This window comes from Chiloscyllium plagiosum, unplaced genomic scaffold (genome assembly GCF_037043375.1).
Source record: "Chiloscyllium plagiosum isolate Xiang-an unplaced genomic scaffold, Cpla_swu_hap1 HiC_scaffold_50, whole genome shotgun sequence".
Lineage (NCBI taxonomy): Eukaryota > Metazoa > Chordata > Chondrichthyes > Orectolobiformes > Hemiscylliidae > Chiloscyllium > Chiloscyllium plagiosum.
In genome coordinates, this window is record NW_028270188.1 from 46,104,779 (window position 1) to 46,131,030 (window position 26,252).

Below are 26,252 nucleotides of genomic sequence, written 5' to 3' on the forward strand. Positions count from 1 at the left end.
GTTAAGGTGTATGGTGTTGTTAAGGTGTATGGTGTTGTTAAGGTGTATGGTGTTGTTAAGGTGTATGGTGTTGTTTGGGTGTATGGTGTTGTTAAGGTGTATGGTGTTGTTAAGGTGTATGGTGTTGTTAAGGTGTATGGTGTTGTTAAGGTGTATGGTGTTGTTTGGGTGTATGGTGTTGTTTGGGTGTATGGTGTTGTTAAGGTGTATGGTGTTGTTAAGGTGTATGGTGTTGTTAAGGTGTATGGTGTTGTTAAGGTGTATGGTGTTGTTAAGGTGTATGGTGTTGTTAAGGTGTATGGTGTTGTTTGGGTGTATGGTGTTGTTTGGGTGTATGGTGTTGTTTGGGTGTATGGTGTTGTTAAGGTGTATGGTGTTGTTAAGGTGTATGGTGTTGTTAAGATGTATGGGGTTGTTAAGGTGTATGGTGTTGTTAAGGTGTATGGTGTTGTTAAGATGTATGGGGTTGTTAAGGTGTATGGTGTTGTTAAGGTGTATGGTGTTGTTTGGGTGTATGGTGTTTGGGCTTTCATTGACGGGGAATTGAGTTTGAGAGCTGTGAGCCTTTGCTGCAGCTCCATAGAGTCCTGGGTAGACCACACTTGGAATATTGTATTCAGTTCTGGTTGCTTCATTATTGAAAGGACATATATGCTTTAGAGAGGGTGCAGAGGAGATTTACCAGGATGCTGCCTGGATTGGAGGGCTTGTCTTACGAAGCCAGGTTGAGTGAACTTGTGCTTTTCACAAGGAGAGAAGGAGGAAGAGAGGTGACTTGATAGAGGTGTACAAGGTAATGAGAGGCAGAGATAGAGAAGATAGACAGAGACTTTTCACCAGGGCACAAATGGCTGTCACGAGGGGGCATAACTTTAAAGTGATTGGAGGAAGGTATAGGGGAGATGTCAGAGGTAGGTTCTTTACACAGAGTGGTGGGTGTGTGGACTGCACTCCCAGTGGTGGTAGTAGAGTCAGAGACATTAGAGTTATTTAATCGACTGTTGGACAAGCATATGGATGGACATAAGCTGAGGGGTGTGTGGGTTAAGTTGATCTCAGATTAAGATAAATGCTCGGCACAACATCGTGGGCCGAAGGGCCTGTACTGTGCCACTGTGGGCCGAAGGGCCTGTACTGTACCGCTGTGGGCCGAAGGGCCTGTACTGTACTGCTGTGGGCCGAAGGGCCTGTACTGTGCTGCTGTGGGCCGAAGGGCCTGTACTGTGCTGTTGTGGGCCGAAGGGCCTGTACTGTGCTGTACTGTTGTATGTTTTAACTCTTAAAAACAATTATCCATCGTGAATGAGTTCCCACACAATGATCTGTAAATCCACACCTTGCCTTTATATGCTCCTGCCCTCAGCCATCAGTCTTGGAGACATGCAAAATTATTTTACCCTTTATTTCTTCATTGTAAAGAGCCCCCAAGCATTTACTTACCTGCTGTGTTCTAGGGGGTGTCTCAAAGACCTGCTGGTATAACTCTAGTGGTGTTCCTTGAACTGAACTGAATTGATTGTCCCGTGTACCGGGGCCCAGTGAAAAGCTTTGTCTTGTGAGCAATACAGGTAGATCACATGGTTAATTAGCATAGAGAGTAAATAACAGGTAAACAGCTGCAAAAACTAAAACACAGGGACAGGCAAATGTCAAGGGTTTGAGAGTCCATTCAGTATTCTAACAACAGCAGGGTAGAAACTGTTATGAAACCGGCTGGTGTGTGTGTTCAGGCTTCTGTACCTTCTCCCCGATGGTAGAGGTTGTAGAAAAACATTGCCAGGGTGAGATGGATCTTTGAGAATGCTGGTGGCCTTTCCCTGACAGTGGGTCTAGTAGATGGATTCTCTCGATGGGAGGTTAGCCTTTGTGATAGTCTGGGCCGAGTTCACTACTCTCTGTAACCGTCTCTGATCTTGAATGGTACAGTTGCCATACCAGGTAGTGATACATCCAGACAGAATGCTCTCAATGGCGCATCTATAAAAGTTGGCAAGGGTATTTGCCATCATGCCAAATTTCCTCAGCTGCCTGAGGAAGAAGAGACATTGTTGGGCCTTTGTAACCAGTGCGTCCACATGGAGAGTCCAAGAAAGCTTGTTGTGGATGACCACTCCCAGGGGCTTGACACTCTCCACTTGTTCCACCTCTGTGCTGTTAATATGTAGGGGGAATTACTAACATCCCGCCGAAAGTCAATAATGAGTTCCTTGGTTTTGCTGGCATTCAGAGCTAGGTTGTTCACAGCGCGCCATTTTTCCTGGTCTTCCACCTCCTGTCTGTAGTCTGTTTCGTTGCCATCTGAGATTTGACCGACTATGGTGGTGTCATCAGCGAACTTGTAAATGGCATTAGTCTGGTATTTGGCGACGCAGTCATGGGTATACAGTGAGTACAGTAGGGGGCTGAGTACGCACCTCTGGGTGGCTCCAGTGTTGAGGGTTAGTGAGGATGAAATATTGTCCCCAATCTTCACTGATTGTGGCCTGTGGGTCAGGAAACTGAGGATCCAGTTGCAGAGTGTGGGGCTTAGTCTGAGATCACTAAGTTTAGTGATGAGTCTCGAGGGGATAATAGTGTTGGAGGCTGAACTGTAGTCAATGAGTAGGATTCTTGCGTAGCTGTTCTTGGTGTCAAGATGTTCTAGGGCAGAGTGAAGGGCGAGTGATATGGCATCTGACGTGGATTTGTTGGTCCGATAGGCAAATTGGAGTGGGTCAAGAGTAGTGGGGAGGCTGGAGTTGATTTAATGCCATGACCAGGCTTACGGTTACCCGGGACTGTTGTCTGAATGACCTTAACTACAGGCAATGGAAGTGATAAAATGTGCAAAATGAGTTTGCCATATTTTCACTTGGACAGGTGATTGTGTGTGAAACCAATCATAAAATGAGAGTCAAAACAGTATTGATAAATTAAACTTGAAGTGAATCGCTCTAAAAATCCAAGCTGCTGGCCAAGTTTAATGATGAGTTCCTGCCATTTACCCCTTATCAGCTTCCCACCATTGGAACTATCCAAGGGGCCTGATCTTTCATGTATGCTGCCGTTTCAGTAACATTACCCTCTTATGTTTGTTGTCATAATTTTTTGTCACTTCTGTGGATATTGCCAAATGTAATTTCATGTAATTTTGTAACTGCCAAATGTAACTGCATCCAGTTAACTCAGCGCAGGTGAGAGGGTAGGTGGAACTTTTGACCTGCTGTTCCTTGTAACTCAGCACCATTTACCACTGGGCTGACGAAAGGTGGAGAACCATATGTCACAATGAAATGGAGTGACTTCTGACTTCATCTATAGCAGGGGAAGACAGCGCTGGATCTCGCTGTGCGGAGCCAACATGCTGTTCTGATTGACATGGTTATAAAAATGGAGAGGTTCAACGCAAGGAATCTGGTAAGTTTTCTTGAGGTGCAGTGTGCTGTGAATTTTCTAACGTGAGGCAGCAACTGAGGAGAGGATGGCGGGTGTGGAACAGACACTCCGGCTCATTGAGTATACCAAGAAATAAATTAGGGTCGAATCTGGGTGATTGTTTAGAAGGGGAGAAAAAGGACTTAAATTGTACAACTTATGATCTCTGGACAATAAAGTCAATTTTAATACAGCAGTATCTAGTATCATGATTCGCTGGCATGGTGCTCTGGAAGTCAAGCCCGGAATCATGTCAAATATGAAAATTGGATTAAACCACTAAATTGCCCAATTCCACCTGACTGTTTAATTCAGAATAAAAGAAAATGCATACCTACTTTTTGTTTCATTTACAAGAAAATATCTATTTGGCATAATTAAACCGGTTTTGACCAAATGCAAAAAAAAATTGAATTGCTAATTTATAACTCCACAACTTAAACTTTTTATATATTGATACTTCTCATATAAACGGATGTTCGAAGAGGAAAAGGTGTCATAGGTGGAGAAGGAAAACAAAGATCAGGGAATCGTGGTTCTGAATGGGAAACCAGATAATGGTGAGTCCTGCAGGGATCTGTGATGGACACTCAACATTTTACAGTTTGTATCAATGACTTCCATGAGGGATTTGAAGGTTTGGGAGCTAAATTTTCAGATGACACAAAAATAGGTAGGAAAGATTGTTATTAAGGTAACGTAACAAGGATGCTGACCAATATAGACAAAGGGGGATGGGCAAAAATCCAGCAGAAGGAATATCATTTTATTTTAGATTAGATTACATTAGATTCTCTATAGTGTGGAAACAGGCCCTTCGGCCCAACAAGTCCACACCGACCCTCTTTGGTAGGAAGAATAAACAAACAGTATTATTTACATGGGGAACAACTGCAGAAATGTGAGGTGCAGAGGGGATCTGTGTGTTCTGGTTGTATGAGTTCCAAAAATTTAGTATGCAGGTACAGCAAGCGATTACAAAGCCACATGGAATGCTCTCCTCTATTATGAGAGGAATTGAACATAAAAATGAGGAGGTTATGTTTAAGTTATACAGGGCACTTGTGAGACTACATTTTGAATACTGTGTGCAGTTTTGGTCAGATGGATGTAAGTGCATTGGAGAATGTTCAAGATGGTTTTCTTTAATCTGTCCATAGAATGTGGGCTTACTGAGTGCACCAGAACTTATTGCATGCTTGTTTGATAGAATCATATAATTTTACAGTATTGAAAGAAGCCATTCGACTGATTGTGTCTGTATGGCTCCTAAAACAACCACCAAGCTAGTCTTCTTAGCCCGGTCTCCTTATCCCTCTAAATTCATCCCTTTCAAACATATATCCAGCTCTCTTGAACCCTCCTCTGAAATCTCCCAGGAAGTACATTCCAAATCCTGACAACTCTCTCAGTAAAGAAGTTTCTCATCATCTCATTCCTTGCTGTCTTACTGACAAACTTTAAGTTGTGTCCCCTAGTTACTGACATACCAATTAATGGGAAACCGAATATCCTTCTTTACCCTGTTAACACTGTTCATAATTTTGAGCATCTCAGTAAGGTCACCTCCTGATTTTCTCTGCACCCAGGAGAATAAACCCAATCTCGCTAATCTTTCCTTGTATTTAAAATCCCTCATTCCTGGTGTAATTCCAGTAAATCTCCTTTGAACTCTCTCCAGAGTATTAACATCCTTCCTTAAATAAGGTGACCAGAACTGAACACAGTCCTCCGAATGTGGTCTGACCAATGATTTGCTTTTATACTCTATACCTTTATTTATAAATCCAAAGATCATAGAACTATCATAGAATCCCTACAGTGGGAAACAGGCCATTTTCACCCCAAAAAGTCCACACTGATGCTCCAAAGAGTAACCTACCCAGACCCATTCCCCTACCCTATTACTCCACATTTACTCCTGGCTAATGCACCTAATCTACACATCCCTGAACACTATGGGCAATTTAGCATGACCAATTCACCTAACCTTCACATCTTTGTGACTGTGGGAGTAAACTGGAGCTCTCGGAGGAAGCGCACGCAGATACAGGGAGAATGTGCAAACTCCACGCAAACAGTTGCCTGAGGCTGGAATCGAACCTGGGGTCCCTGACTCTGTGAGGCAGCAGTGCTAACCACTGAACCACCATGCCGCCCATCATATAAAGCTTTCTTTACAACTATTTCAATTTCCCTGGCCACCTTCAGAGAATCATCCACTTGAACCCTGAGGTCCCTCTGCTCCTGTATTCTCCTCAAAGTTGTCCCATTGAGCCTGTGTTGTCTCTCCATGTTACAGCTACCAAAACACAATAACCTTATGTTTCTCTGCATTGAAATTCATCTGCCAGGTGTCTGCCCATTTGGCCAACTTAGCAATGTCCGTCTGAAGTCACTCAGCATCATCCTCACAATTCACTATTCTCCCGTAGCTTAGGATCATCAGCAAATTTAGAGATTTTGTCCTAAACATCTAAATCCAAATCATTTATATGAATCAGAAAAACACTGATCCCTGGGGAACACCACTTTCAACTCGTCTCCAATCTGAGAAATGACCGTCTATGCCTACCCTCTGTTTCCTATCTTGGAGCTGTCTTTTAATCGATGTTGTCAAGGACCATTAATCCCAAATATGTTTAACTTGCTAACCAACCTGCCACGTGGCTCGGTATCAAGTGCTGTCTGAAAGTTCAAATATACAACATCCACAGCACTACCTTCATTCATTGCCTGTGTTACCTCATCAAAGAACTCGGTTGCTCAGTGGTTAGCACTGCTGCCTCACAGCACCAGGGTCCCAGGTTCAATTCCAGCCTCAGGCGACTGACTGTGTGGAGTTTGCACGTTCTCCCCGTGTCTGCGTGGGTTTCCTCCGGGTGCTCCGGTTTCCTCTCACAGTCCAAAGATGTGCAGGTTAGGTGAATTGGCCATGCTAAATTGCCCGTAGTGGGAGGTACATTAGTCAGAGGGAAATGGGTCTGGGTGGGTTACTCTTCGGAGGGTCAGTGTGGACTGGTTGGGCCGAAGGGCCTGTTTCCACACTGTAGGGAGTTTGATCTAAAGCTATTACATTTGTCAGATGTGACTTGCCCTTGACAAAGCCACGTTTAATATCTCGTATTAAGTTAATTTTCTCTAAGAATATATTTACCTTATCCCGTATAATGGCCTTCATGTGTTTTCCCACTACGAATGTCAGGCTGTAGTTTCCTGAGTTATCCTTTGCCCCTTCCTTAAACAATGGTGTCACATTTGCAATCCTCCAGTCCCAGAGGACTAATTCTGTGTTCAGAAAGGACTGGAAAATTTCTGATAGCTCTCGTGACTCTGTCAGCAACCTAGGATCCATCCCATCCAGGCCTGGCGATTTCTCTACCTGAAATGCTGCCAGTCCTATTAGCACCTCTTAGAGTCATAGAGATGTACAGCATGGAAACAGACCCTTCAGTCTAACCCATCCATGCCAACCAGATATCACAACCCAATGGAATCCCACCTGCCAGCACCCGGCCAATATCCCTCCAAACCCCTCTGATTCATATACCCGTCCAGATGCCTTTTAAATGTTGCAATTGTACCAGCCTCCACCACTTCCTCTGGCAGCTCATTCCGTACATGTACCACCCTCTGTGTGAAACAGTTGCCCCTTAGGTCCATTTTATATCTTTCCCCTCTCACCCTAAACCTATGCCCTTTAATTCTGGACTCCCCCAACCCAGGGAAAATACTTTGTTTATTTATCCTATCCATGCCCCTCATGATTTTGTGAACCTCTATAAGGTCACCCCTCAGCCTCCGACGCTCCAGGGAAAACAGCACCAGCCTGTTCAGCCTCTCCCTATAGCTCAAACCCTCCAACCCTGGCAACATCCTTGTAAATCTTTTCTGAACCCTTTCAAGTTTCACAACATCTTTCCAATAGGAAGGAGACCAGAATTGCACGCAATATTCCAACAGTGGCCTAACCAATGTCCTGTACAGCCGTAAAATGACCTCCAAACTCCTGTACTCAATACTCTGACCAATAAAAGAAAGCATACCAAACGCCGCCTTCACTATCCTATCTACCTGCGACTCCACTTTCAAGGAGCTATGAACCTGCACTCCAAGGTCTATTTGTTCAGCAACACTCCCTAGGACCTTACCATTAAGTGTATAAGTCCTGCTAAGATTTGCTTTCTCAAAATGCAGCACCTCGCATTTATCTGAATTAAACTCCATCTGCCACTTCTCAGCCCATTGGCCCATCTGGTCCAGATCCTGTTGTAATCTGAAGTAACCTTCTTCGCTGTCCACTATACCTCCAATTTTGGTGTCATCTGCAAACTTACTAACTGTACCTCTTATGCTCGCATCCAAATCATTTATATAAATGATGAAAAGTAGTGGACCCTGCACCAATCCTTGTGGCACTCCACTGGTCACAGGCCTCTAGTCTGACAAACAACCCTCCACCACCACCCTCTGTCTTCTACCTTTGAGCCAGTTCTGTATCCAAATGGCTAGTTCTCCCTGTATTCCACGAGATCTAACCTTGCTAACCAGTCTCCGATGGGGAACCTTGTCGAACGCCTTACTGAAGTCCATATAGATCACATCTACCACTCTGCCCTCATCAATCCTCTTTGTTACTTCTTCAAAAAACTCAATCAAGTTTGTGAGACATGATTTCCCACGCACAAAGCCATGTTGACTATCCCTAATCAGTCCTTGCCTTTCCAAGTACATGTACATCCTGTCCCTCAGGGTTCCCTCCAACAAATTGCCCACCATCGACGTCAGGTTCACTGGTCTATAGTTCCCTGGTTTGTCTTTACCGCCCTTCTTAAAGAGTGGCACCACGTTTGCCAACCTCCGATCTTCTGGCACCTCACCTGTGACTATCGACGATACAAATATCTCAGCAAGAGGCCCAGCAATCACTTCTCTAGCTCCCCACAGAGTTCTCGGGTACACCTGATCAGGTCCTGAGGATTTATCCACCTTTATGTGTTTCAAGACATCCAGCACTTCCTCCTCCATAATCTGGACATTTTTCAAGATGTCACCATCTATTTCCCTACTTTCTATATCTTCCATATCCTTTTTCACAGTAAATACTGATGCAAAATATTCATTTAGTATCTCCCCCATTTTCTGCGGCTCCACACAAAGGCTGCCTTGCTGTTCTTTGAGAGGCCCTATTCTCTCCCTAGTTACCCTTTTGTCCTTAACGTATTTATAAAAACCCTTTGGATTCCCCTTAGCTCTATTTGCCAAAGCTATCTCATGTCCCCGTTTTGCCCTCCTGATTTCTCTCTTCTTTCCTACTCTCCTACTCTTCTTTATCGATATCACTCAGTTGCTCAACACTCACATTTTTAACTGGGCCATTGTCACCATTTTCTAATTTGATAAAGACAGAAGCAAAATATCCATTTAGTACCTCGAACATATCCTTTGCCTCAGTAAGCAGCTCTCCTTCCTTACGAGCCCCACTCTATCCTTCACTAATGTTCTATTATTAATATGTTTGAAGAACATTTCACTTTTTGTTTTAGCACATCCTGTCACCCTTTCCTCTTGCTTTTAGTTTTCCTTATTCTAGCCTTAGCCTTTTCCCTACAATTGAGAGACTCTTTCTGGTTTTTATTGCTATTATTATTATCATCCCAGCATGCATCACATGCCTCCTCTTTCTTATATTTTCTCACCAACATCCTTCGTCATCCAGGGTCCTCTAGTTTTGGATACCCCATGTTTATTTCTCATGGGTCTATACTCTGTTTCTACTAACGTTAAGTGTCCAGTCCTATTCTGTCAGTGTTATTATGTCGTATTGACCCACAGCGAGTTCTGCTTCCAGCCCCCAGTTTTGATCACTATACTCTGTGCATTTAAAAACATTCAATTTAATGCTGCCCTTGTCTCTTTCTAGCCCAATGGAAGACGATCATTTCTTTGTTCACCGTCAGCACTAAAGTCTTCCTTCATTTCCTTTTCCTCCATTCACCATCTTCTCTCTTTTGCCCTCTCTGGTATATTCAAAACTACCTCCATTTGACAAGCCACTGGGTCTTTTCCCTGGTGTGGGGAGTCCAGAACTGGAGGGCATGGGTTCGGGGTGAGGGGGAAAAGATATGGGAGGGGGGACCTGGGGGGGGGCAGCTTTTTCATGCAGGGGGTGGTGCGTGTGTGGAGTGGGCTGCTAGAGGAAGTGGTGGAGGCTGCTACAATTCCAGCATTTAAAAGGCATCTGGATGGGTATGTGGGTGGGCTGGGTGCTGGCAGATGGGACTAGATTGGGTTGGGATGTCTGGTCGGCGTGGACATGGAGGGGATGGACCGAAGGGTCTGTTTCCATGTGGTACATCTCTATGACTAAGACTATGACCGCCCTGGCTTAAAAGTTTAAATCTACCCTGACTACAGTATTTCCTCTCTCTTCCAGGAGATTTGCTCAGGTGAAGCCATCTCTGCTGTAAGAACATTGTCCTTTCCCAAAATTGGTCACAATGTCCCAAATATCTAAGACCCTCCCCTCTACACCACACCTCATGCTTTCTTCTCTCTGGTCTGCCTTTGGTTAAATGGTGGAGCTCATGGTGTGCTACCTGAAATGTGTGGTTATCTTATACAGAAAGACTGGATAGCCCAGGCTTGTTTGGATGAGAATTCAGAAGAGTGGACGATAATTTGTTTTGAAGTTGATAAGATCCTGAATGATCTTGACAGGTTGAATGTGGAGAAGATGTTTCCACTTGTGTGTGAGTCCAGAACTAGGGCACATTTAAAATTAAAGATCTTCCTTTTAAGACAGGGATGACAGGAACTATTTTATCTCAAAGAATGGTGCAACTTTGGAACTCTGCATCAGAAGGTAGGGGAGGTGGGATCATGAGTATGTTTGAGGCAGAGACAGGTAGTTTCCTTTTGGTAAAGGAGTCAATGATTGTCCAGGTTAGCTGAGAATTCAGAACACAAACCAATCAGCCATGATCTTATTGAATGGCAGAGCACACAGGAGGGCCTGAATAATTTATTTCTGTTCCCAATTCATATGTTTGTAATTGCTTGGTTGATGGATAATATTGGCCAGGATCTGGGTAAAATCTCCCTGACTCTGAATAGTGCATGGGATTGCTTATGTCCAGCTAAGAAAGCAGACAGGATCTCCAATTTATCTCAAAAGACAGCACTTCCAACAGTGCAATGCTCCTTTTCCAAGAAGAAAATATATATTTTTTTAAAAAACTAATACTTGAAAATTAATGTACTGCTCATACTGGTCCTCCATACTGAAGTATACAAGATGAGTTTGTCTTTTGCAAGTTTTACTGGGTTTTCCCTCTGGCTCAGCATCACACTAGAACGCTAGTTTAGATTTTGTATTCAGGTCTAACAAGTGGGGATTGAAATCATGACCTATTGACTGATGCAAAGCTTGTACCCATTGGGCTGTAGCAGACAGTATTTCCTTCTCATTCGAGGAGACCAGCATCTGTCTGTCAAATCCTGTGTTTCCCCGGCTAAATCTAGGCCAATCCTGATAGTGGAGCCGAGAGTAAATGCAGAAAGTTTGAACTAAACCAGCTCTTGTTTTCACGTCAGGTTGAAATGTGGTGGTTCATGAGTTTTGTTTTGGCCACGAATCTGTCAAGGGGCGGCACAGTAGCTCAGTGGTTAGCACTGCTGCCTCACAGCCCCAGGGTCCCAGGTTCGATTCCAGCCTCGGGTGACTATGTGGCATTTGCACATTCTCCCCGTGTCTGTGTGGGTTTCCTCCGGGTGCTCCGGTTTCCTCCCACAGTCCAAAGATGTGTGGGTCAGGTGAATTGGCCATGCTAAATTACCCGTAGTGTTAGGTGCATTAGGAAATGGGTCTGGGTGGGTTACTCTTCAGAGGGTCGGTGTGGACTTGTTGGGCTGAAGGGCCTGTTTCCACACTGTAGGGTATCTATTCTAATCTAAAAACTGAGAAAGGGTACTGATAAATACAAATGGATGTGAGGTTATGTCCAGTATTTCAGTTGATTTATGTGACATGAGATAGGAAATAATTTGAAGAGAACACGCACCCAGTCATGATATTGGACACATCATAATGGACAGCTTTTGTCAATTCGAGTGTGCATAAGCCCTGCATTAACTTAGGATGCAGCCCAGTCCCATTAACCTCCATATAAACCTTTCACCAGTTCCAGTAACTGTCATCTCTCTGACTGTGCCAGACTGTGATTGAAATGTCCTTCTGCTCTTTTCCCTAGGATACTTCAGAAGTTACAGCTGAAGGTCAGGGGGACTCTGTACCGGACCTCACATTCAACCATGTGCAGAATCTGGATCATGTCCGCTCTGTGCTTTGGAACTTGGCCACAAAGCACCTGAAGCCAGGTGATTGGAAGAAGTTGGCAGAGCACTGGGATTTCTCCAAGAAACACATCAAAGCTGTGGAGACTCAGTGGACAGGTATATGAAGCAAAGAGCAGAAAATTACAACTGAATAGTGGGGGATGTCAGGCAAATTTGGAACAAACATTGGGACAATTGAGAAAGAAAATAATGCCTTCAATATTAATTGAAAACTGACCTGCTTTAGTTTAAAACAACCTGAGACTGACGGCCTGTGTCAAGGATGGGTATCAGTGGCTGTTCAGGTAATCACTATCTTGAACATTACCCTGTTGATGTATTTGAAGTCACATTTGATGACAGCCAATTTTCCAGCTTGGTTGCTTATTTGCTGTTCTTTTGCTTCACCACGAAAAAGACAGAAACGATTTAAACATATGATCTTACAATACCCCAATCAAACTCTCCCAGGTACAGCATGGTGTTTGATACAGAATAAAGCTTCCCCTACACTCTGTGCCTGAAACTTTCCCAGGATAGGTACAGTATTGGGTTAGATACAGTGTAAAGCTCCTTCTGTATTGTTTCCATTAAGCATTCCTGGAACAATTTAGCATTAGATTAGGTATAGAGTAAACCTTCCTCCTAGCTGTCCCCATCAAACACTCCCAGCGCAGAGACAGTACAGATTAGATTCAGAGTGAAAATGTTGGTTTGTGCATTCCTGAGCATAAAGTGAGGAGGAATAACGATGCTCAATGAATTTAAAAGTTTCAAATTTGTGTTAACATTAATCTGAATTATCCTGAGGTGAGCCCTCCTCTGTCTGATTTTCATTTTGTATGCAGGAAGGAACAGTTATAAGGAGCATGGTTACCGAATGCTGCTGATCTGGCTTCATGGGATTATCACCTTGGGCAAGAATCCCATCAAGGAGCTGTATGAAAGTCTGGTGAAAATTGAAAAAGCTAAAGTAGCAGGTGACTATGACCTCCAGCTGGTTTAAAGCTACAGGGCTGAAGTATATTCATTAGAATGGCCTAAATGAATTATGAGTCCTCACAATTCATACTAGTCCACATTTTAGTTAATCTAGTTAACTATAAACTTAGTGTAATCAATCCCAAAGTTTTATTCATCGTGGTTAACGTTTATCTTCCTTAGTGGGAACATTTCGATGTCCTTGAAGCCACTGATTCTCATTGGGTCCTCGTGTTTTTGATTACAGTTGTTCTGTGTTAACTTGTGTCTTGAAATCCCTATCAGTGTTCCAGGGAACTAGTGATCCATTGAAATTCTACACAAGAAGGGTGAATGGAAAATGATTTAAAACAGTTTGACTGGGATCCTAAGTGATGAGGGTGACATGGAAGGGATCTGATCCACTTAGATTCTGTATTTTTTTCTTTAATCTTTCTTGAGATTTTGACGTTGCTGGAAAGGCCAGCATTTGTTGCCCATCCTAACATTGTCCTCGAGCTAAGTAACTTGCATAACCATTTCAGAAGGCAATTAAGAGCCAACCACGTTGTTGTAGGTTTGGTGTCACATGTTGGACAAGCCAGGTTACTTTAGGCAGATTTCAATCTCAAAAGGGCATTGATGAACAAGATGGATTTTTACGACGATTGGTGACAGATTACTGAGACTGTCTTTATACGACAGAATTACTATTTGCAATCAAATTTCTCCAGCTGTTGTGGTGTGATTGAACCAATGACCCAGAACATTAGCCTGGGCCTCTGGATTATTAATCACGTGATTTATTGAAAAGGGCGGGTGCTGGAAAAGGACAGCAGGTCATGCTGCATCCTGGTAAGGGCTTATGCCTGAAACGTCGACTCTCCTGCTACTCAGCTGCTGCCTGACTTGCTACGCTTTTCCAGCACCACCCTTTTTGACTTTGACTTTTCCAGCATCTGCAGTTCCTGCTTTCTCCTGGATTCTTTATGATGGATCACAGAATTACAGAATTGTTATGGTGCAGCAAGAGGTAATTTATATAGCCATAATCCCCTCCCTTTTACCCATATCCCTGCCCACCATTCTATCAAAATAATCATCCAATGTCCACTTGATTACCTCAGTTGATGCTTCCAGGAAATGCATTTCATTCCTTAAATACTTGCTGTGAAAAAGGATGTTCTTGAATTATCCTTCATCTGTTTGCACATCACTTTAAATCTACGCCCCTCTCATTGTTGTTCATTTTATAAATGGGAATAGCTTCTCCCTATCTACTGTATTGGGCTTGCTCATGATTTTGAAAACTTCAATCAAATAGAGTCATAGAGATGTACAGCACGGAAACAGACCCTTCGGTCCAACCCGTCCATGCCGACCAGATATCCCAACCCAATCTAGTCCCACCTGCCAGCACCCGGCCCGTGTCCCTCCAAACCCTTCCTATTCATATACCCATCCAAACGCCTCTTAAATGTTGTAATTGTACCAGCCTCCACCACATCCTCTGGCTGCTCATTCCATACACGTACCACCCTCTGCGTGAAAAAGTTGCCCCTTAGGTCTCTTTTATATCTTTCCCCTCTCATCCTAAACCTATGCCCTCCAGTTCTGGACTCCCCGACTCCAGGGAAAAGACTTTGACTATTTATCCAATCCATGCCCCTCATAATTTTGTAAACCTCTGTAAGGTCACCCCTCAGCCTCCGATACTCCAGGGAAAACAGCCCCAGCCTGATCAGCCTCACCCTGTAGCTCAAATCCTCCAACTCTGACAACATCCTTGTAAATCTTTTCCGAACCCTTTCAAGTTTCACAACATCTTTCCGATAGGAAGGAGACCAGAATTGCACGCAATATTCCAACAGTGGCCTAACCAAAGTCCTGTACAGCCGCAACATGACCTCTCAACTCCTGTACTCAGTACTCTGACCAATAAAGGAAAGCATACCAAACACCTTCTACCTGCGACTCCACTTTCAAGGAGCTATGAACCCGCAGACCAAGGTCTCTTTGTTCTGCAACACTCCCTAGGACCTTACCATTAAGTGTATAAGTCCTGCTAAGATTTGCTTTCCCAAAATGCAGCACCTCGCATTTATCTGAATTAAACTCCATCTGCCACTTCTCAGCCCATTGGCCCACCTGGTCCAGATCCTGTTGTAATCTGAGGAAACCCTCTTCGCTGTCCACTACACCTCCAAATTTGGTGTCATCTGCAAACTTACTAACTGTACCTCTTATGCTCGCATCCAAATTATTTATGTAAATGACAAAAAGTAGAGGGCCCAGCACCAATCCTTGTGGCACTCAATAGACAATAGACAATAGGTGCAGGAGTAGGCCATTCAGCCCTTCGAGCCTGCACCGCCATTCAATATAATCATGGCTGATCATTCCTAATCAGTATCCTGTTCCTGCCTTATCTCCATAACCCTTGATTCCACTATCTTTGAGAGCTCTATCCAACTCTTTCTTAAATGAATCCAGAGACTGGGCCTCCACTGCCCTCTGGGGCAGAGCATTCCACACAGCCACCACTCTCTGGGTGAAGAAGTTTCTCCTGAGCTCTGTCCTAAATGGTCTACCCCGTATTTTTAAGCTGTGTCCTCTGGTTCGGCACTCACCCATCAGCGGAAACATGTTTCCTACTGCCAGAGTGTCCAATCCTTTCATAATCTTATACGTCTCAATCAGATCCCCTCTCAGTCTTCTAAACTCAAGGGTATACAAGCCCAGTCGCTTCAGTCTTTCAGTGTAAGGTAATCCTGCCATTCCAGGAATTGACCTCGTGAACCTACGCTGCACTCTCTCAATAGCCAGAATGTCTTTTCTCAAATTTGGAGACCAGAACTGCACACAGTACTCCAGGTGTGGTCTCACCAGGGCCCTGTACAGCTGCAGAAGCACCTCTTTGCTTCTATACTCAATTCCTCTTGTTATGAAGGCCAGCATGCTATTAGCCTTCTTCACTACCTGCTGTACCTACATGCTTGCCTTCATTGACTGGTGTACAAGAACACCCAGATCTCTCTGTACTGCCCCTTTACATAAATTGATTCCATTGAGGTAGTAGTCTGCCTTCCTGTTCTTGCTACCAAAGTGGATAACCATACATTTATCCACATTAAACTGCATCTGCCATGCATCTGCCCACTCACCTAACTTGTCCAGGTCACCCTGTAATCTCCTAACATCCTCATCACTTTTCACCCTGCCACCCAGCTTTGTATCATCAGCAAATTTGCTAATGTTATTGCTGATACCATCTTCTATATCATTAACATATATTGTAAAAAGCTGTGGTCCCAGCACGGATCCCAGCGGTACCCCACTGGTCACTGCCTGCCATTTCAAAATGGAGCCGTTTAACACTACCCTTTGTTTCCTATCAGCCAACCAATTTTCAATCCAATCTAGTACTTTGCCCCCAATACCATGCGCCCTAATTTTACTCACTAACCTCGTGTGTGGGACTTTATCAAAAGCTTTCTGAAAGTCCAGGTACACTACATCTACTGGATTTCCCTCGTCCAACTTCATAGTTACATCCTCAAAAAATTGAAGATTAGTCAAGCATGATTTCCCCTTCATAAATCCATGCTGACTCTGTCCTATCCTGTTACTGCTATCCAGATGTGCAGTAATTTCATCCAGCATTTTTCCCACCACTGAGGTCAGACTAACTGGTCTATAATTACCTGCTTTCTCTCGCCCACCTTTCTTAAAAAGTGGTATAACATTAGCCACCCTCCAATCCTCAGGAACCGACCCCGAATCTACTGAACTCTGGAAAATAATCACCAACGCATCCACGATTTCCCGAGCCACCTCCTTCAGTACCCTGGGATGCAGACCATCAGGCCCCGGAGACTTATCAACCTTCAGACCTAACAGTCTCTTCAACACCAATTCCTGGCAAATATAAATTCCCTTAAGTTCAGGTCCTTCAGCCACTGTTACCTCAGGGAGATTGCTTGTGTCTTCCCAAGTGAACACAGATCTGAAGTACCCATTTAATTCCTCTGCCATTTCTTTGTTCCTAGTAATATATTCCCCTGTTTCTGTCTTCAACGGCCCAATTTTTGTCCTAACCATTTTTTTGCCTTGCACATACCTAAAAAAGCTTTTACTATCCTCCTTAATATTCTTGGCCAGTTTACTTTCGTACCTCATTTTTCCTCTGCGTATTTCTTTCTTAGTAATCCTCTGTTGCTCTTTAAAAGCTTCCCAGTCCTCAGTTTTCCCACTTATCTGAGCTATGTTATACTTTTTCTCTTTTAACTTTATATGTTTCTTTATTTCCCTCGTCAGCCACAGCCACCCATGCCTCCTCCTGGGATCTTTCTTCCTTTTAGGAATGAACTGATCCTGCAACTTCTGCATTATACACAGAAATATCCGCCATTGTTCCTCCACTGTCATCCCTGCTAAGGTATTGCACCATTGACCTTTGGCCAGCTCCTCCCTCATAGCTCCATAATTCCCTTTATTCAACAGAAGTACTGTCACTTCCGACTGTATCCTCTCCCTCTCAAATTGCAGATTGAAGCTTATTGTATTATGGTCACTACTTCCCAATGGCTCCTTCACTTCGAGGTCTCTGACCAATTCTGGTTCGTTGCACAATACCAGATCCAGAATTGCCTTCTCCCTGGTCGGCTCCAGCACCAGCTGCTCTAAGAATCCATCTCTGAGGCACTCCACAAAGTCTCTTTCTTGTGGCCCAATACCATCCTGATTCTCCCAGTCTACCTGCATGTTAAAATCCCCCATAACAACTGTATGCGACAGGCCAATTTCAGCTCCTGATTTAACTTACATCCGACATCCAGACTAGTGTTTGGGGGCCTGTAGATGACTCCCAAGAGGGTCTTTTTACCCTTGGTATTTCGAAGCTCTATCCACACTGACTCTACTGACTCCACTGGTCACAGGCCTCCAGCCTGAAAAACAACCCTCCACCACCTCCCTCTGTCTTCTACCTTTGAGCCAGTTCTGTATCCAAATGGCTAGTTCTCCCTTATTTCGTGAGATCTAACCTTGCTAACCAGTCTCCCATGGGGAACCTTGTCGAACGCCTTACTGAAGTCCATATAGATCACATCTACTGCTCTGCCCTCATCAATCCTCTTTGTTACTTCTTCAAAAAACTCAATCAAGTTTGTGAGACATGATTTCCCACACACAAAGCCATGTTTACTATCCCTAATCAGTCCTTGCCTTTCCAAATCCCTCAGGATTCCCTCCAACAACATGCCCACCACTGAGGTCAGGCTCACCGGTCTATAGTTCCCTGGCTTGTCCTTACCACCCTTCTTAAACAGTGGCACCACGTTTGCCAACCTCCAGTCTTCCGGCACCTCACCTGTGACTATCGATGATACAAATATCTCAACAACAGGCCCAGCAATCACTTCTCTAGCTTCCCACAGAGTTCTTGGGTATACCTGATCAGGTCCTGGGGATTTATTCACTTTTAACCGTTTCAAGACATCCAGCACTTCCTCCTCTGTAATCTGAACATTTTGCAAGATGTCACCATCTATTTCCCTACAGTCTATATCTTCCATATCCTTTTCCACAGTAAATACTGATGCAAAATACTCGTTTAGTATCTCCCCCATTTTCTGCGGCTCCACACAAAGGCCGCATTGCTGATCCTTGAGGGGCCCTATTCCCTCCCTAGTTACCCTTTTGTCCTTAATGTATTTGTAAAAACCCTTTGGATTCTCCTTAATTCTATTTGCCAAAGCTATCTCATGTCCCTGTTTTGCCCTCCTGATTTCCCTCTTAAGTATACTCCTACTTTCTTTATACTTTTCTAAGGATTCACTCGATCTATCCTGACTATACCTTACATCTGCTTCCTTCTTTTTCTTAACCAAACCCTCAATTTCTTTAGTCATCCAGCATTCCCACAACCTACCAGCCTTCCCTTTCACCCTGACAGGAATATACTTTCTCTCAGCCTTTTTCTCTCCAAAGAGAACAGTACCTACGTTTTCAATCTATTCTTATAACTGAAGATTCTAATTCCTGGCACCATTCTTGTAAATCACTTCTTAAGTCTCTCCAGTCCATTCAAATATTTCCTTTAATGGGCAGCCAACAACTGTACACAATAGACCAGCTGAGGTCTAACAGGTACAAGTTCAACATCATCTCCCTGCTCTTATACTCAATGCTCCTATTCGTAAAGCTGGGAATGTTGCAAGTATTATTAACTGTTCTCTTCACTTGTCCTGCCAGCTTTAGTGATCTGTGAACACATATACCCAGATCTGTCTGCTCCTGTACCAGCTTTGGAATTGTAGCCCCTAATCTATATTGTCTTTCAACGTTCCTCTGACCAAAGTGCATCACCTCACACTTCGCTGCATTGAGCCTTGTCTGCTACCTAACTGTCCATTCCACCAACTTGTCACTGTCCTCCTGAAATTCTACTCTGTCCTTATCACAGTTTATAATTCTTTCATGTTTGGTGTCATCTGCAAGCTTTGAAATTTTCCCTATATCCAGATCGTTAATATTTATCAGGAAAACCAAGAGTCCCCTGGGAAATTTGGCTACAAACCTTCCCCCATCCCAAGAAATATCCATTGGCCATGCCTCTCTGAGTAATTATTAAGGATTATCCATTGGGACAGGAGTAAATAGGCACCTGGAGAAATGGATTGTGCATAATGGGCATGATGTGGAAGAGAACTGGTCCAATGGAATTATGTGAGGGAGTGAATAAGGAGGGATCTGGTGTGATAGTAGTTAAATAAAAGGGATCTGATTAATTAGGATTTTGTGTGATGAGAGGAAAGAGGAATCTGGTCCACTGGGATTCTGCATGATGGGAATAAATAAGAACTTGGTTCATTGGGATTCTTTATAATCAGAGTGAAAAGAGATCTGCTCCATTGAAATTCTGAATGATGGGTATGATTGGGAACGGATCTGGTACATTCAGATTCTATCTGATGAGCAATACACTATATACAATTCTGATCCAGAGGGATTCTGTGGCATGATGTGGAAGCGTTCTGGTCTTTTCACATTCCATATGATGGGAGTGATTAGAAAGAAATCTGGTCCATTGGGATTCTTCGGATGGGCATGATTAAAAAGGAATATTGTTTGTTTTAACTCTCTATAATTGGTGTGATAAGGAAGTTATCTGGCACATTAGGATTTTGTATAATAAATGAGTAGAGATTTGGTCCATTGAGATTCTGTATGGTGATTGTGAAGAGGGATTCAGTGCAGTGAGTGAGTGGGAAATCTATGGGTCATTGAGATTCTGTATGGTGATTGTGAAGAGGGATTCAGTGCAGTGAGTGAGTGGGAAATCTATGGTTCATTGAGGTTCTGTATGTGATTGTGAAGAGGGATTCAGTGCAGTGAGTGAGTGGGAAATCTATGGGTCACTGAGGTTCTGTATGTGATTGTGAAGAGGGATTCAGTGCAGTGAGTGAGTGGGAAATCTATGGGTCACTGAGGTTCTGTATGTGATTGTGAAGAGGGATTCAGTGCAGTGAGTGAGTGGGAAATCTATGGGTCACTGAGATTCTGTATGTGATTGTGAAGAGGGATTCAGTGCAGTGAGTGAGTGGGAAATCTATGGGTCACTGAGGTTCTGTATGTGATTGTGAAGAGGGATTCAGTGCAGTGAGTGAGTGGGAAATCTATGGGTCACTGAGGTTCTGTATGTGATTGTGAAGAGGGATTCAGTGCAGTGAGTGAGTGGGAAATCTATGGGTCATTGAGATTCTGTACGGTGATTGTGAAGAGGGATTCAGTGCAGTGAGTGAGTGGGAAATCTATGGGTCACTGAGATTCTGTATGTGATTGTGAAGAGGGATTCAGTGCAGTGAGTGAGTGGGAAATCTATGGGTCACTGAGGTTCTGTATGTGATTGTGAAGAGGGATTCAGTGCAGTGAGTGAGTGGGAAATCTATGGGTCACTGAGATTCTGTACGGTGATTGTGAAGAGGGATTCAGTGCAGTGAGTGAGTGGGAAATCTATGGGTCATTGAGATTCTGTAGGATTATGATGAATTTGAAGGGATCTAGTCTATTGGCATTCTGTGTGATACAAGTGGCCTGGAAAGAGTTTGATCTATTGCATCACGGCACGATAGCTCAGTGGTTAGCACTGCTGCCTCACAGCACCAGGGTCCCAGGTTCTATTCGAGCCTCGGGCAACTGTCTGTGTGGTGTTTGCACATTCTCCCAGTGTCTGCGTGGGTTTCCTCCGGGTGCTCCGGTTTCCTCCCACAGTCACAAAGATGTGCAGGTCAGGTGGATTGTCCATGCCAAATTGTCCATACTGTTAGGTGCATTAGTCACAGGGAAATGGGTCTGGGTGGGTTACTCTTTGGAGGGTCGGTGTGGACTGGTTGGGCCAAAGGGCCTGTTTCCACACTGTAGGGGATCTAAGTTTCAATTGTGTCAGTTTCACAGCAGTGCATTTTAAACGTTTAATATGACCTAAATTTTATATTATTATTGTGAACGTTTATTTTACCAGAATTGTCTTTGTTCAACAGAGAAAATACGTAGACAGGCGAATACAGAGAAGGATTCATCGCAGAAGTGCAAAGTGATGTGAGTGGTACAGAAGGCACAGGTGGAACAACATCTATTATTGAATAATGTTTCTTCGCACTGTTTTCCTGAAATATCTTTTAAAATAAATTGATTTATAAGTATAAGTTTCAATTTTTGAGAAGATTTGTAGCTCAGTTTCAGGTTCAGGTTGTAAGTTTGCTCGCTGAGCTGGAAGGTTTGTTCTCAGATGTTTCGTCACCATGCTACGTAATATTATCAGTGAGCCTCCGTGTTCTGTTCCACTTTCTATTTATGTGTTTTGGTCTGTTAAAGTGGGTGATATCACTACAGAGTAAAAAATATTAAAACAAAGGCACATCACCAACACTTTGACAATCATAGTCCATAAGATGAAACCATTTGAATTATGTAAGGCTAGTGCTCAGGGTTTTGACCCTGCTGGGTTTTGATTGGTTCTGATGGATATCATTTTTATTTTTGAGAGGAGTCAAGTGTTATAAAATTAAGAGCCTTCTAACCTGCACGTAAATTGATTAAATTAAGCGAGACTGAATAAAAATGAAGTTAATTGCCTTTTGAACACCATTACATTGCAACATCAATCCAGGGAAGGGCTACTCTGTAAACCCTTGTGAACCAAGAAAATCCCAGAATAGCTCTGATAACTTCTAACTTGTTACATGTTACCTCGGTGTCCTAGCACTTAAAGTTCCACTAAAGCAAATGATGCACCGTATACTAAGCAGAAATGTCTATTTCAGATTATTATCCTCTTTCCTGTTAAAACAAAAAAAAACCAAACATTTTGTTCAAAGTGAAATTTGCTGTTGCAAATGGCTGTCACCAGGATGCCTTCTGTAAATCACAATCTGGTAACCAAGCTTCAGATACAAGTCTGCAGACCCAAGTCTTCACCTGAGTTCTCTCACACAGCTTCAGATACACTAATGTATGGAGACACTCAGCAGCTTACATAGGAACAGTCTGGATGGAACTTTATTCAAGTCAATGTTGGACGAGTCATGGGAGTGTTTGATGGGAACGGTGTGAAGGCTCTCTAACCTCTGGTATACCTGTCCTGGGAGTACCTGATGGGGATAGTGTAGAGAGAGCTTTACTCTTTATCTTATCTGTGCTGTATCTGTCCTGGGAGTGTTTGATGAAGACAGTTTTGAAGGAGTTTTACTTATTATCCAGCACTATGTTGTACCTAGAGTGAGCATTACTCTGCATCTAGCCCCGTGCTGTACCTACCTTATGAGCATTTGATGGGACAGGAAAGCTAAGTTTATCCTCTAGCTAAACACATTCTATTCCAAGTTGATAGTGTTTACATTAAACCTGGAATAATGTTCTCATCTAGATCAAGTTTTGTGTTGTTTGTCATGATGGTTAGAAAAATTCCTATTCTTATAAGGTATAGCATTTTGAGGAACTTTATTTGGTGTTTTCTTGGTAAAATTGTGGGGTTTAGTTTCTTACTATGACGTTTTGAAGTGTTTTGACTTGAGGGATAAACACAAACTGGTTTAGAATACAGTCACAAAAATGGAAAATAGGCAGCCTCATCGCTGCCCTGTTAGCTCTATTAGGATTCAGGTTCTCAAACAACAAACAAATTGCTGGAAAAACTCAGCAGGTCTGACAGCATCTGCGGAGAGAAAGCAGAGTTAATGTTTCAAATCCAGTGACCGTGCTTCAGACTTGATGGTAAATGGGTTAATATTTATGCAGAAGGTGGGGTGGAGGCATGGGGTGAGAGGAAAAGGATGAGTAGAAACAGAGCCCGAAGAGAGAGAAACACAGTTGGATAGACAAAGGAGGGGTTAAAGATAAAAAAGGAATATCTGCTAATGGGGCTTTTAGTGGCTGACAGTGTGGTTATATGTGGTAGCAGCCCATGTGATGACAAGGCCTGGTGTGTGGGGATAAGGTGGGCCTGGATGGTTCCGTAATCTAACATTGATTTTTATTTTAGTTCTTAATCCAAATGTTTGCTTCTTGTTGACAGATCCATACTTCAATGATGGGTCAGGATTCTAGTGCAACCTCGAAAGCACCGGTTCTCTAAGATCCTGACAAAGACGTTTGTTTATCTGTCCGAGCTATTGATAGATCTAAATATTTCCAGATATTTTTTGTTGTTTTCTGCATTTCAGAATTTTACAAGTTTTTTTTTAATGTGGGCAGGAAGAAACCTATTTCCTTTGTCATCTGTGCATTAATTGTAGGATCACACAGGGTTCCTCTCTGTGTGGTTGAGCGCTTCATTTTGATTGCAGCTGATGGTTTTTTCAGGTGTTGTTTGTCCTCTAGATTCTTGGTGGCAGGGTGGCACAGTAGTTAGCGCTACTGCCTCAGCGCTGGGGACCCAGGTTCAATTCCACCCTCGTGTGACTCTCTCTGTGGAGTTTGCACATTCTCCCCCATGTCTGTGTTGGCTTCCTCCGGGTGCTCCGGTTTCCTCCCACAGGCCAAAGATGTGTAGATGAATTGACCAAAGCTAAATTGCCGGTAGTCTTCAGGGATTTGTAGGTTAGGTGCATTAGTTAGGGAAAATGTAGAGTAATAGGGTAGGGGAATAGGTCTGGGTGGGATACTCTTCGGAGGGCCAGTGTGGACTTGTTGGGTCAAATGGCCTGTTTCCATGCTTTAGGGATTCTATGATTCTATTCTAATCTGCACGTTAAAGGTCCAATAGTACTATTTGAAGACAGGCAGGTGAGTTCTCCCCTATAGTGGTCAATACTGAGCTCTTCAAAATATGGTTAAAACAGATTATCTGGTTATTAATTAATTTTTGGATGTTTGTTGTATACAAGGTGAATACACTATTTTCCTACGTAATACTACTGATTACACTTCAAAACAAAATTCTTAATTGGCTGTGAAGTTTCTAGGAAGTCCTGAGGTTGTGAAATATGCTATAGAAAAATCGTAAAAAGAAAAGTAGCACTCAATATTTAGGTAACACAGTTTCGGTTTTAGATTGGAGACAGAAGACAGGGCAAGTAAAGGTTCCCACACAAAAGCAGAAATTGCTGGAGAAACTCAACAGGTCTGGCAACATCAGTGGAGAGAAAGCTGAGTTTCTGTTTTGAGAAGGATCACTGGACTCAAAATGTTAACTCTACTTTCTCTCCACAGATGCTGCCAAACCTGCAGAGTTTCTCCAATAATTCCTGTTTTGTTTCAGATTTCCAGCGTGCAGTTGTTTTATTAAAGAATCCCATAGTTTGCATGAAGTGTGAGGGATTTGAGGAGTTTAGCAGTTTTAGGCAAGGCTGAGGGACAGTAGGAGTTAGCTTAAGATCCAAGCAATTATGAGCTTAATGAGGGGAATGACAATTGTAGAGTTAGTTCTTCAGCACAAGTCTCTGAACTTACAAAATTCTAATGTTCTTATTTTGCTGTTTCTTAAATGAGTGCGGTGTCCCAGTGACAATTATCTACCCTTGCAAACCCCTCTAACCATTTGTCATTTTCATGTCAAAGATGCTAACTCAGAATCTTTGGTGAACATCTGCAGTGCATTTTGTAGCTAGAACACTGCTTCTCCTGAATGTCAGTGGTAGAAGGAGTGGATGCTTGTGGATGTAGTGCCAAACAACTGGGCTGTTTTGTCCTGGATGGTGTCAATCTTCTCAAATGTTGTTAAAGCTGCACTCATCCAAGCAAGTGGGGAGTGTTCCATTACACCCCTGACTTGTGCCTTGTTGATGATGGACAGGCTTTGGGGAGACAGGAGGTGAGTTTCTCTGTGCAGGATGTTTAGCGTGTAACCTGCTTTTGTGGTCACAGTGCTTATATGGCTAGTTCAGTTTCTGATCAATGGTAATTCACAGAGTATTGGTAGAGCAGATTCAGTGATTGTAATGTCATTAAATGTCATGAGGTGATGGCCAGATTCTGTGTTGTTGGAGATTGTCATTGCTTGGCTCTCATGTGGTACAAATATTACTTACCACCTGACTGCCCAAATCTGATATACCAATTGCCCAGATCTTACCACATTTGGACATGGGCTGCTTCAGTATCACTTCTGTCTTTACGATGGGGAGATAGTTGTGGATGAAACAGCTGAAGGTGGCTGGGCAAGTGACTGTATCCTGAGGAACTCTGACACCAATGTTCTAGAGCTGAGATGACTGATTTCCAACAACCACAATCATTTTTCTTTCAGCTCACCCAGGGAACAGTTTGCCTCCTGATTTGCATTTACTGTAATTTTGCTGGGGCTCATTAAGCTTTTGGAGTACTGCATGCAATTCTGGATTCCCTGCTATCGGAAGGATGTTGTGAAACTTGAAAGGGTTCAGAAAAGATTTAAAAGGATGTTGCCAGGGTTGGAGGGTTTGAGCTATAGGGATTAGATTAGATTCCCGACAGTGTGGAAACAGGCCCTTCAGCCCACCAAGTCCACACTGACCCTCCGAAGAGTAACCCACCCAGACCCATTCCCTTACCCTATATTTACTCCTGACTGACGTACCTAAAACTATGGTCAATTTATCATGGCTAATTCACCTGATCTGCACACCATTGGATCGTTGGAGGAAACTGGAGCACCCGGAGGAAACCCAGCAGATCAAGGGGAGAATGAGGGGCACGGATAGAGTAAATAGACAAGGTCTTTTCTCCGGGGTAGGGCAAGTCCAAAACTAGAGGGCACAGGCTTAAGGTGAGAGGGAAAAGAGTCAGGAGGTTAGTTTCTCAGTGTGGGATTCTTAGCGTGTAACCTGCTTTTGTAGTCATAGTCCTTATATTTCCCTTCCCAACCCTGCAGTGTTCTTTCCCCTTCAACAACTCTCCCCACATATCCCAGTTCTCCAAAGTAATTCTTGTCATTCTTTAATTAGCTTCACTAGAGACTGTGATGGTCCCCTAAATCCTTCTGTTAAATAAGTTAGCATGGTGCACTCTATTTGAGTGCAGTTCCCCATTTCTCATCCAGATAATTTTTAAAAACATAGGTG

General features: G+C 43.3%; 1 protein-coding gene across 1 annotated transcript; it reads left to right on the top strand.

Annotated features, from left to right (window-relative positions):
* The first annotated feature begins 3,261 nt into the window (after window positions 1-3,261).
* LOC122544734 (ankyrin repeat and death domain-containing protein 1A-like) lies at window positions 3,262-21,418 on the top strand. The gene is made up of 4 exons (XM_087985136.1): window positions 3,262-3,396; window positions 11,667-11,868; window positions 12,600-12,731; window positions 21,255-21,418. Exons 1-4 carry the CDS (start codon window positions 3,358-3,360, stop codon window positions 21,314-21,316), a joined length of 435 nt encoding a protein of 144 aa, XP_087841262.1. The 5' UTR covers window positions 3,262-3,357; the 3' UTR covers window positions 21,317-21,418.
* The last annotated feature ends 4,834 nt before the right edge of the window (window positions 21,419-26,252 follow it).

Coding starts and splice junctions, on each gene's coding strand:
- LOC122544734 (XM_087985136.1), top strand. CDS start 3,358: ATGGTTATAAAAATGGAGAGGTTCAACGCAAGGAATCTG. Junction 11,869..12,599: donor TGTGGAGACTCAGTGGACAG/GTATATGAAGCA, acceptor TTTTGTATGCAG/GAAGGAACAGTTATAAGGAG. Junction 12,732..21,254: donor TGAAAAAGCTAAAGTAGCAG/GTGACTATGACC, acceptor TTTGTTCAACAG/AGAAAATACGTAGACAGGCG.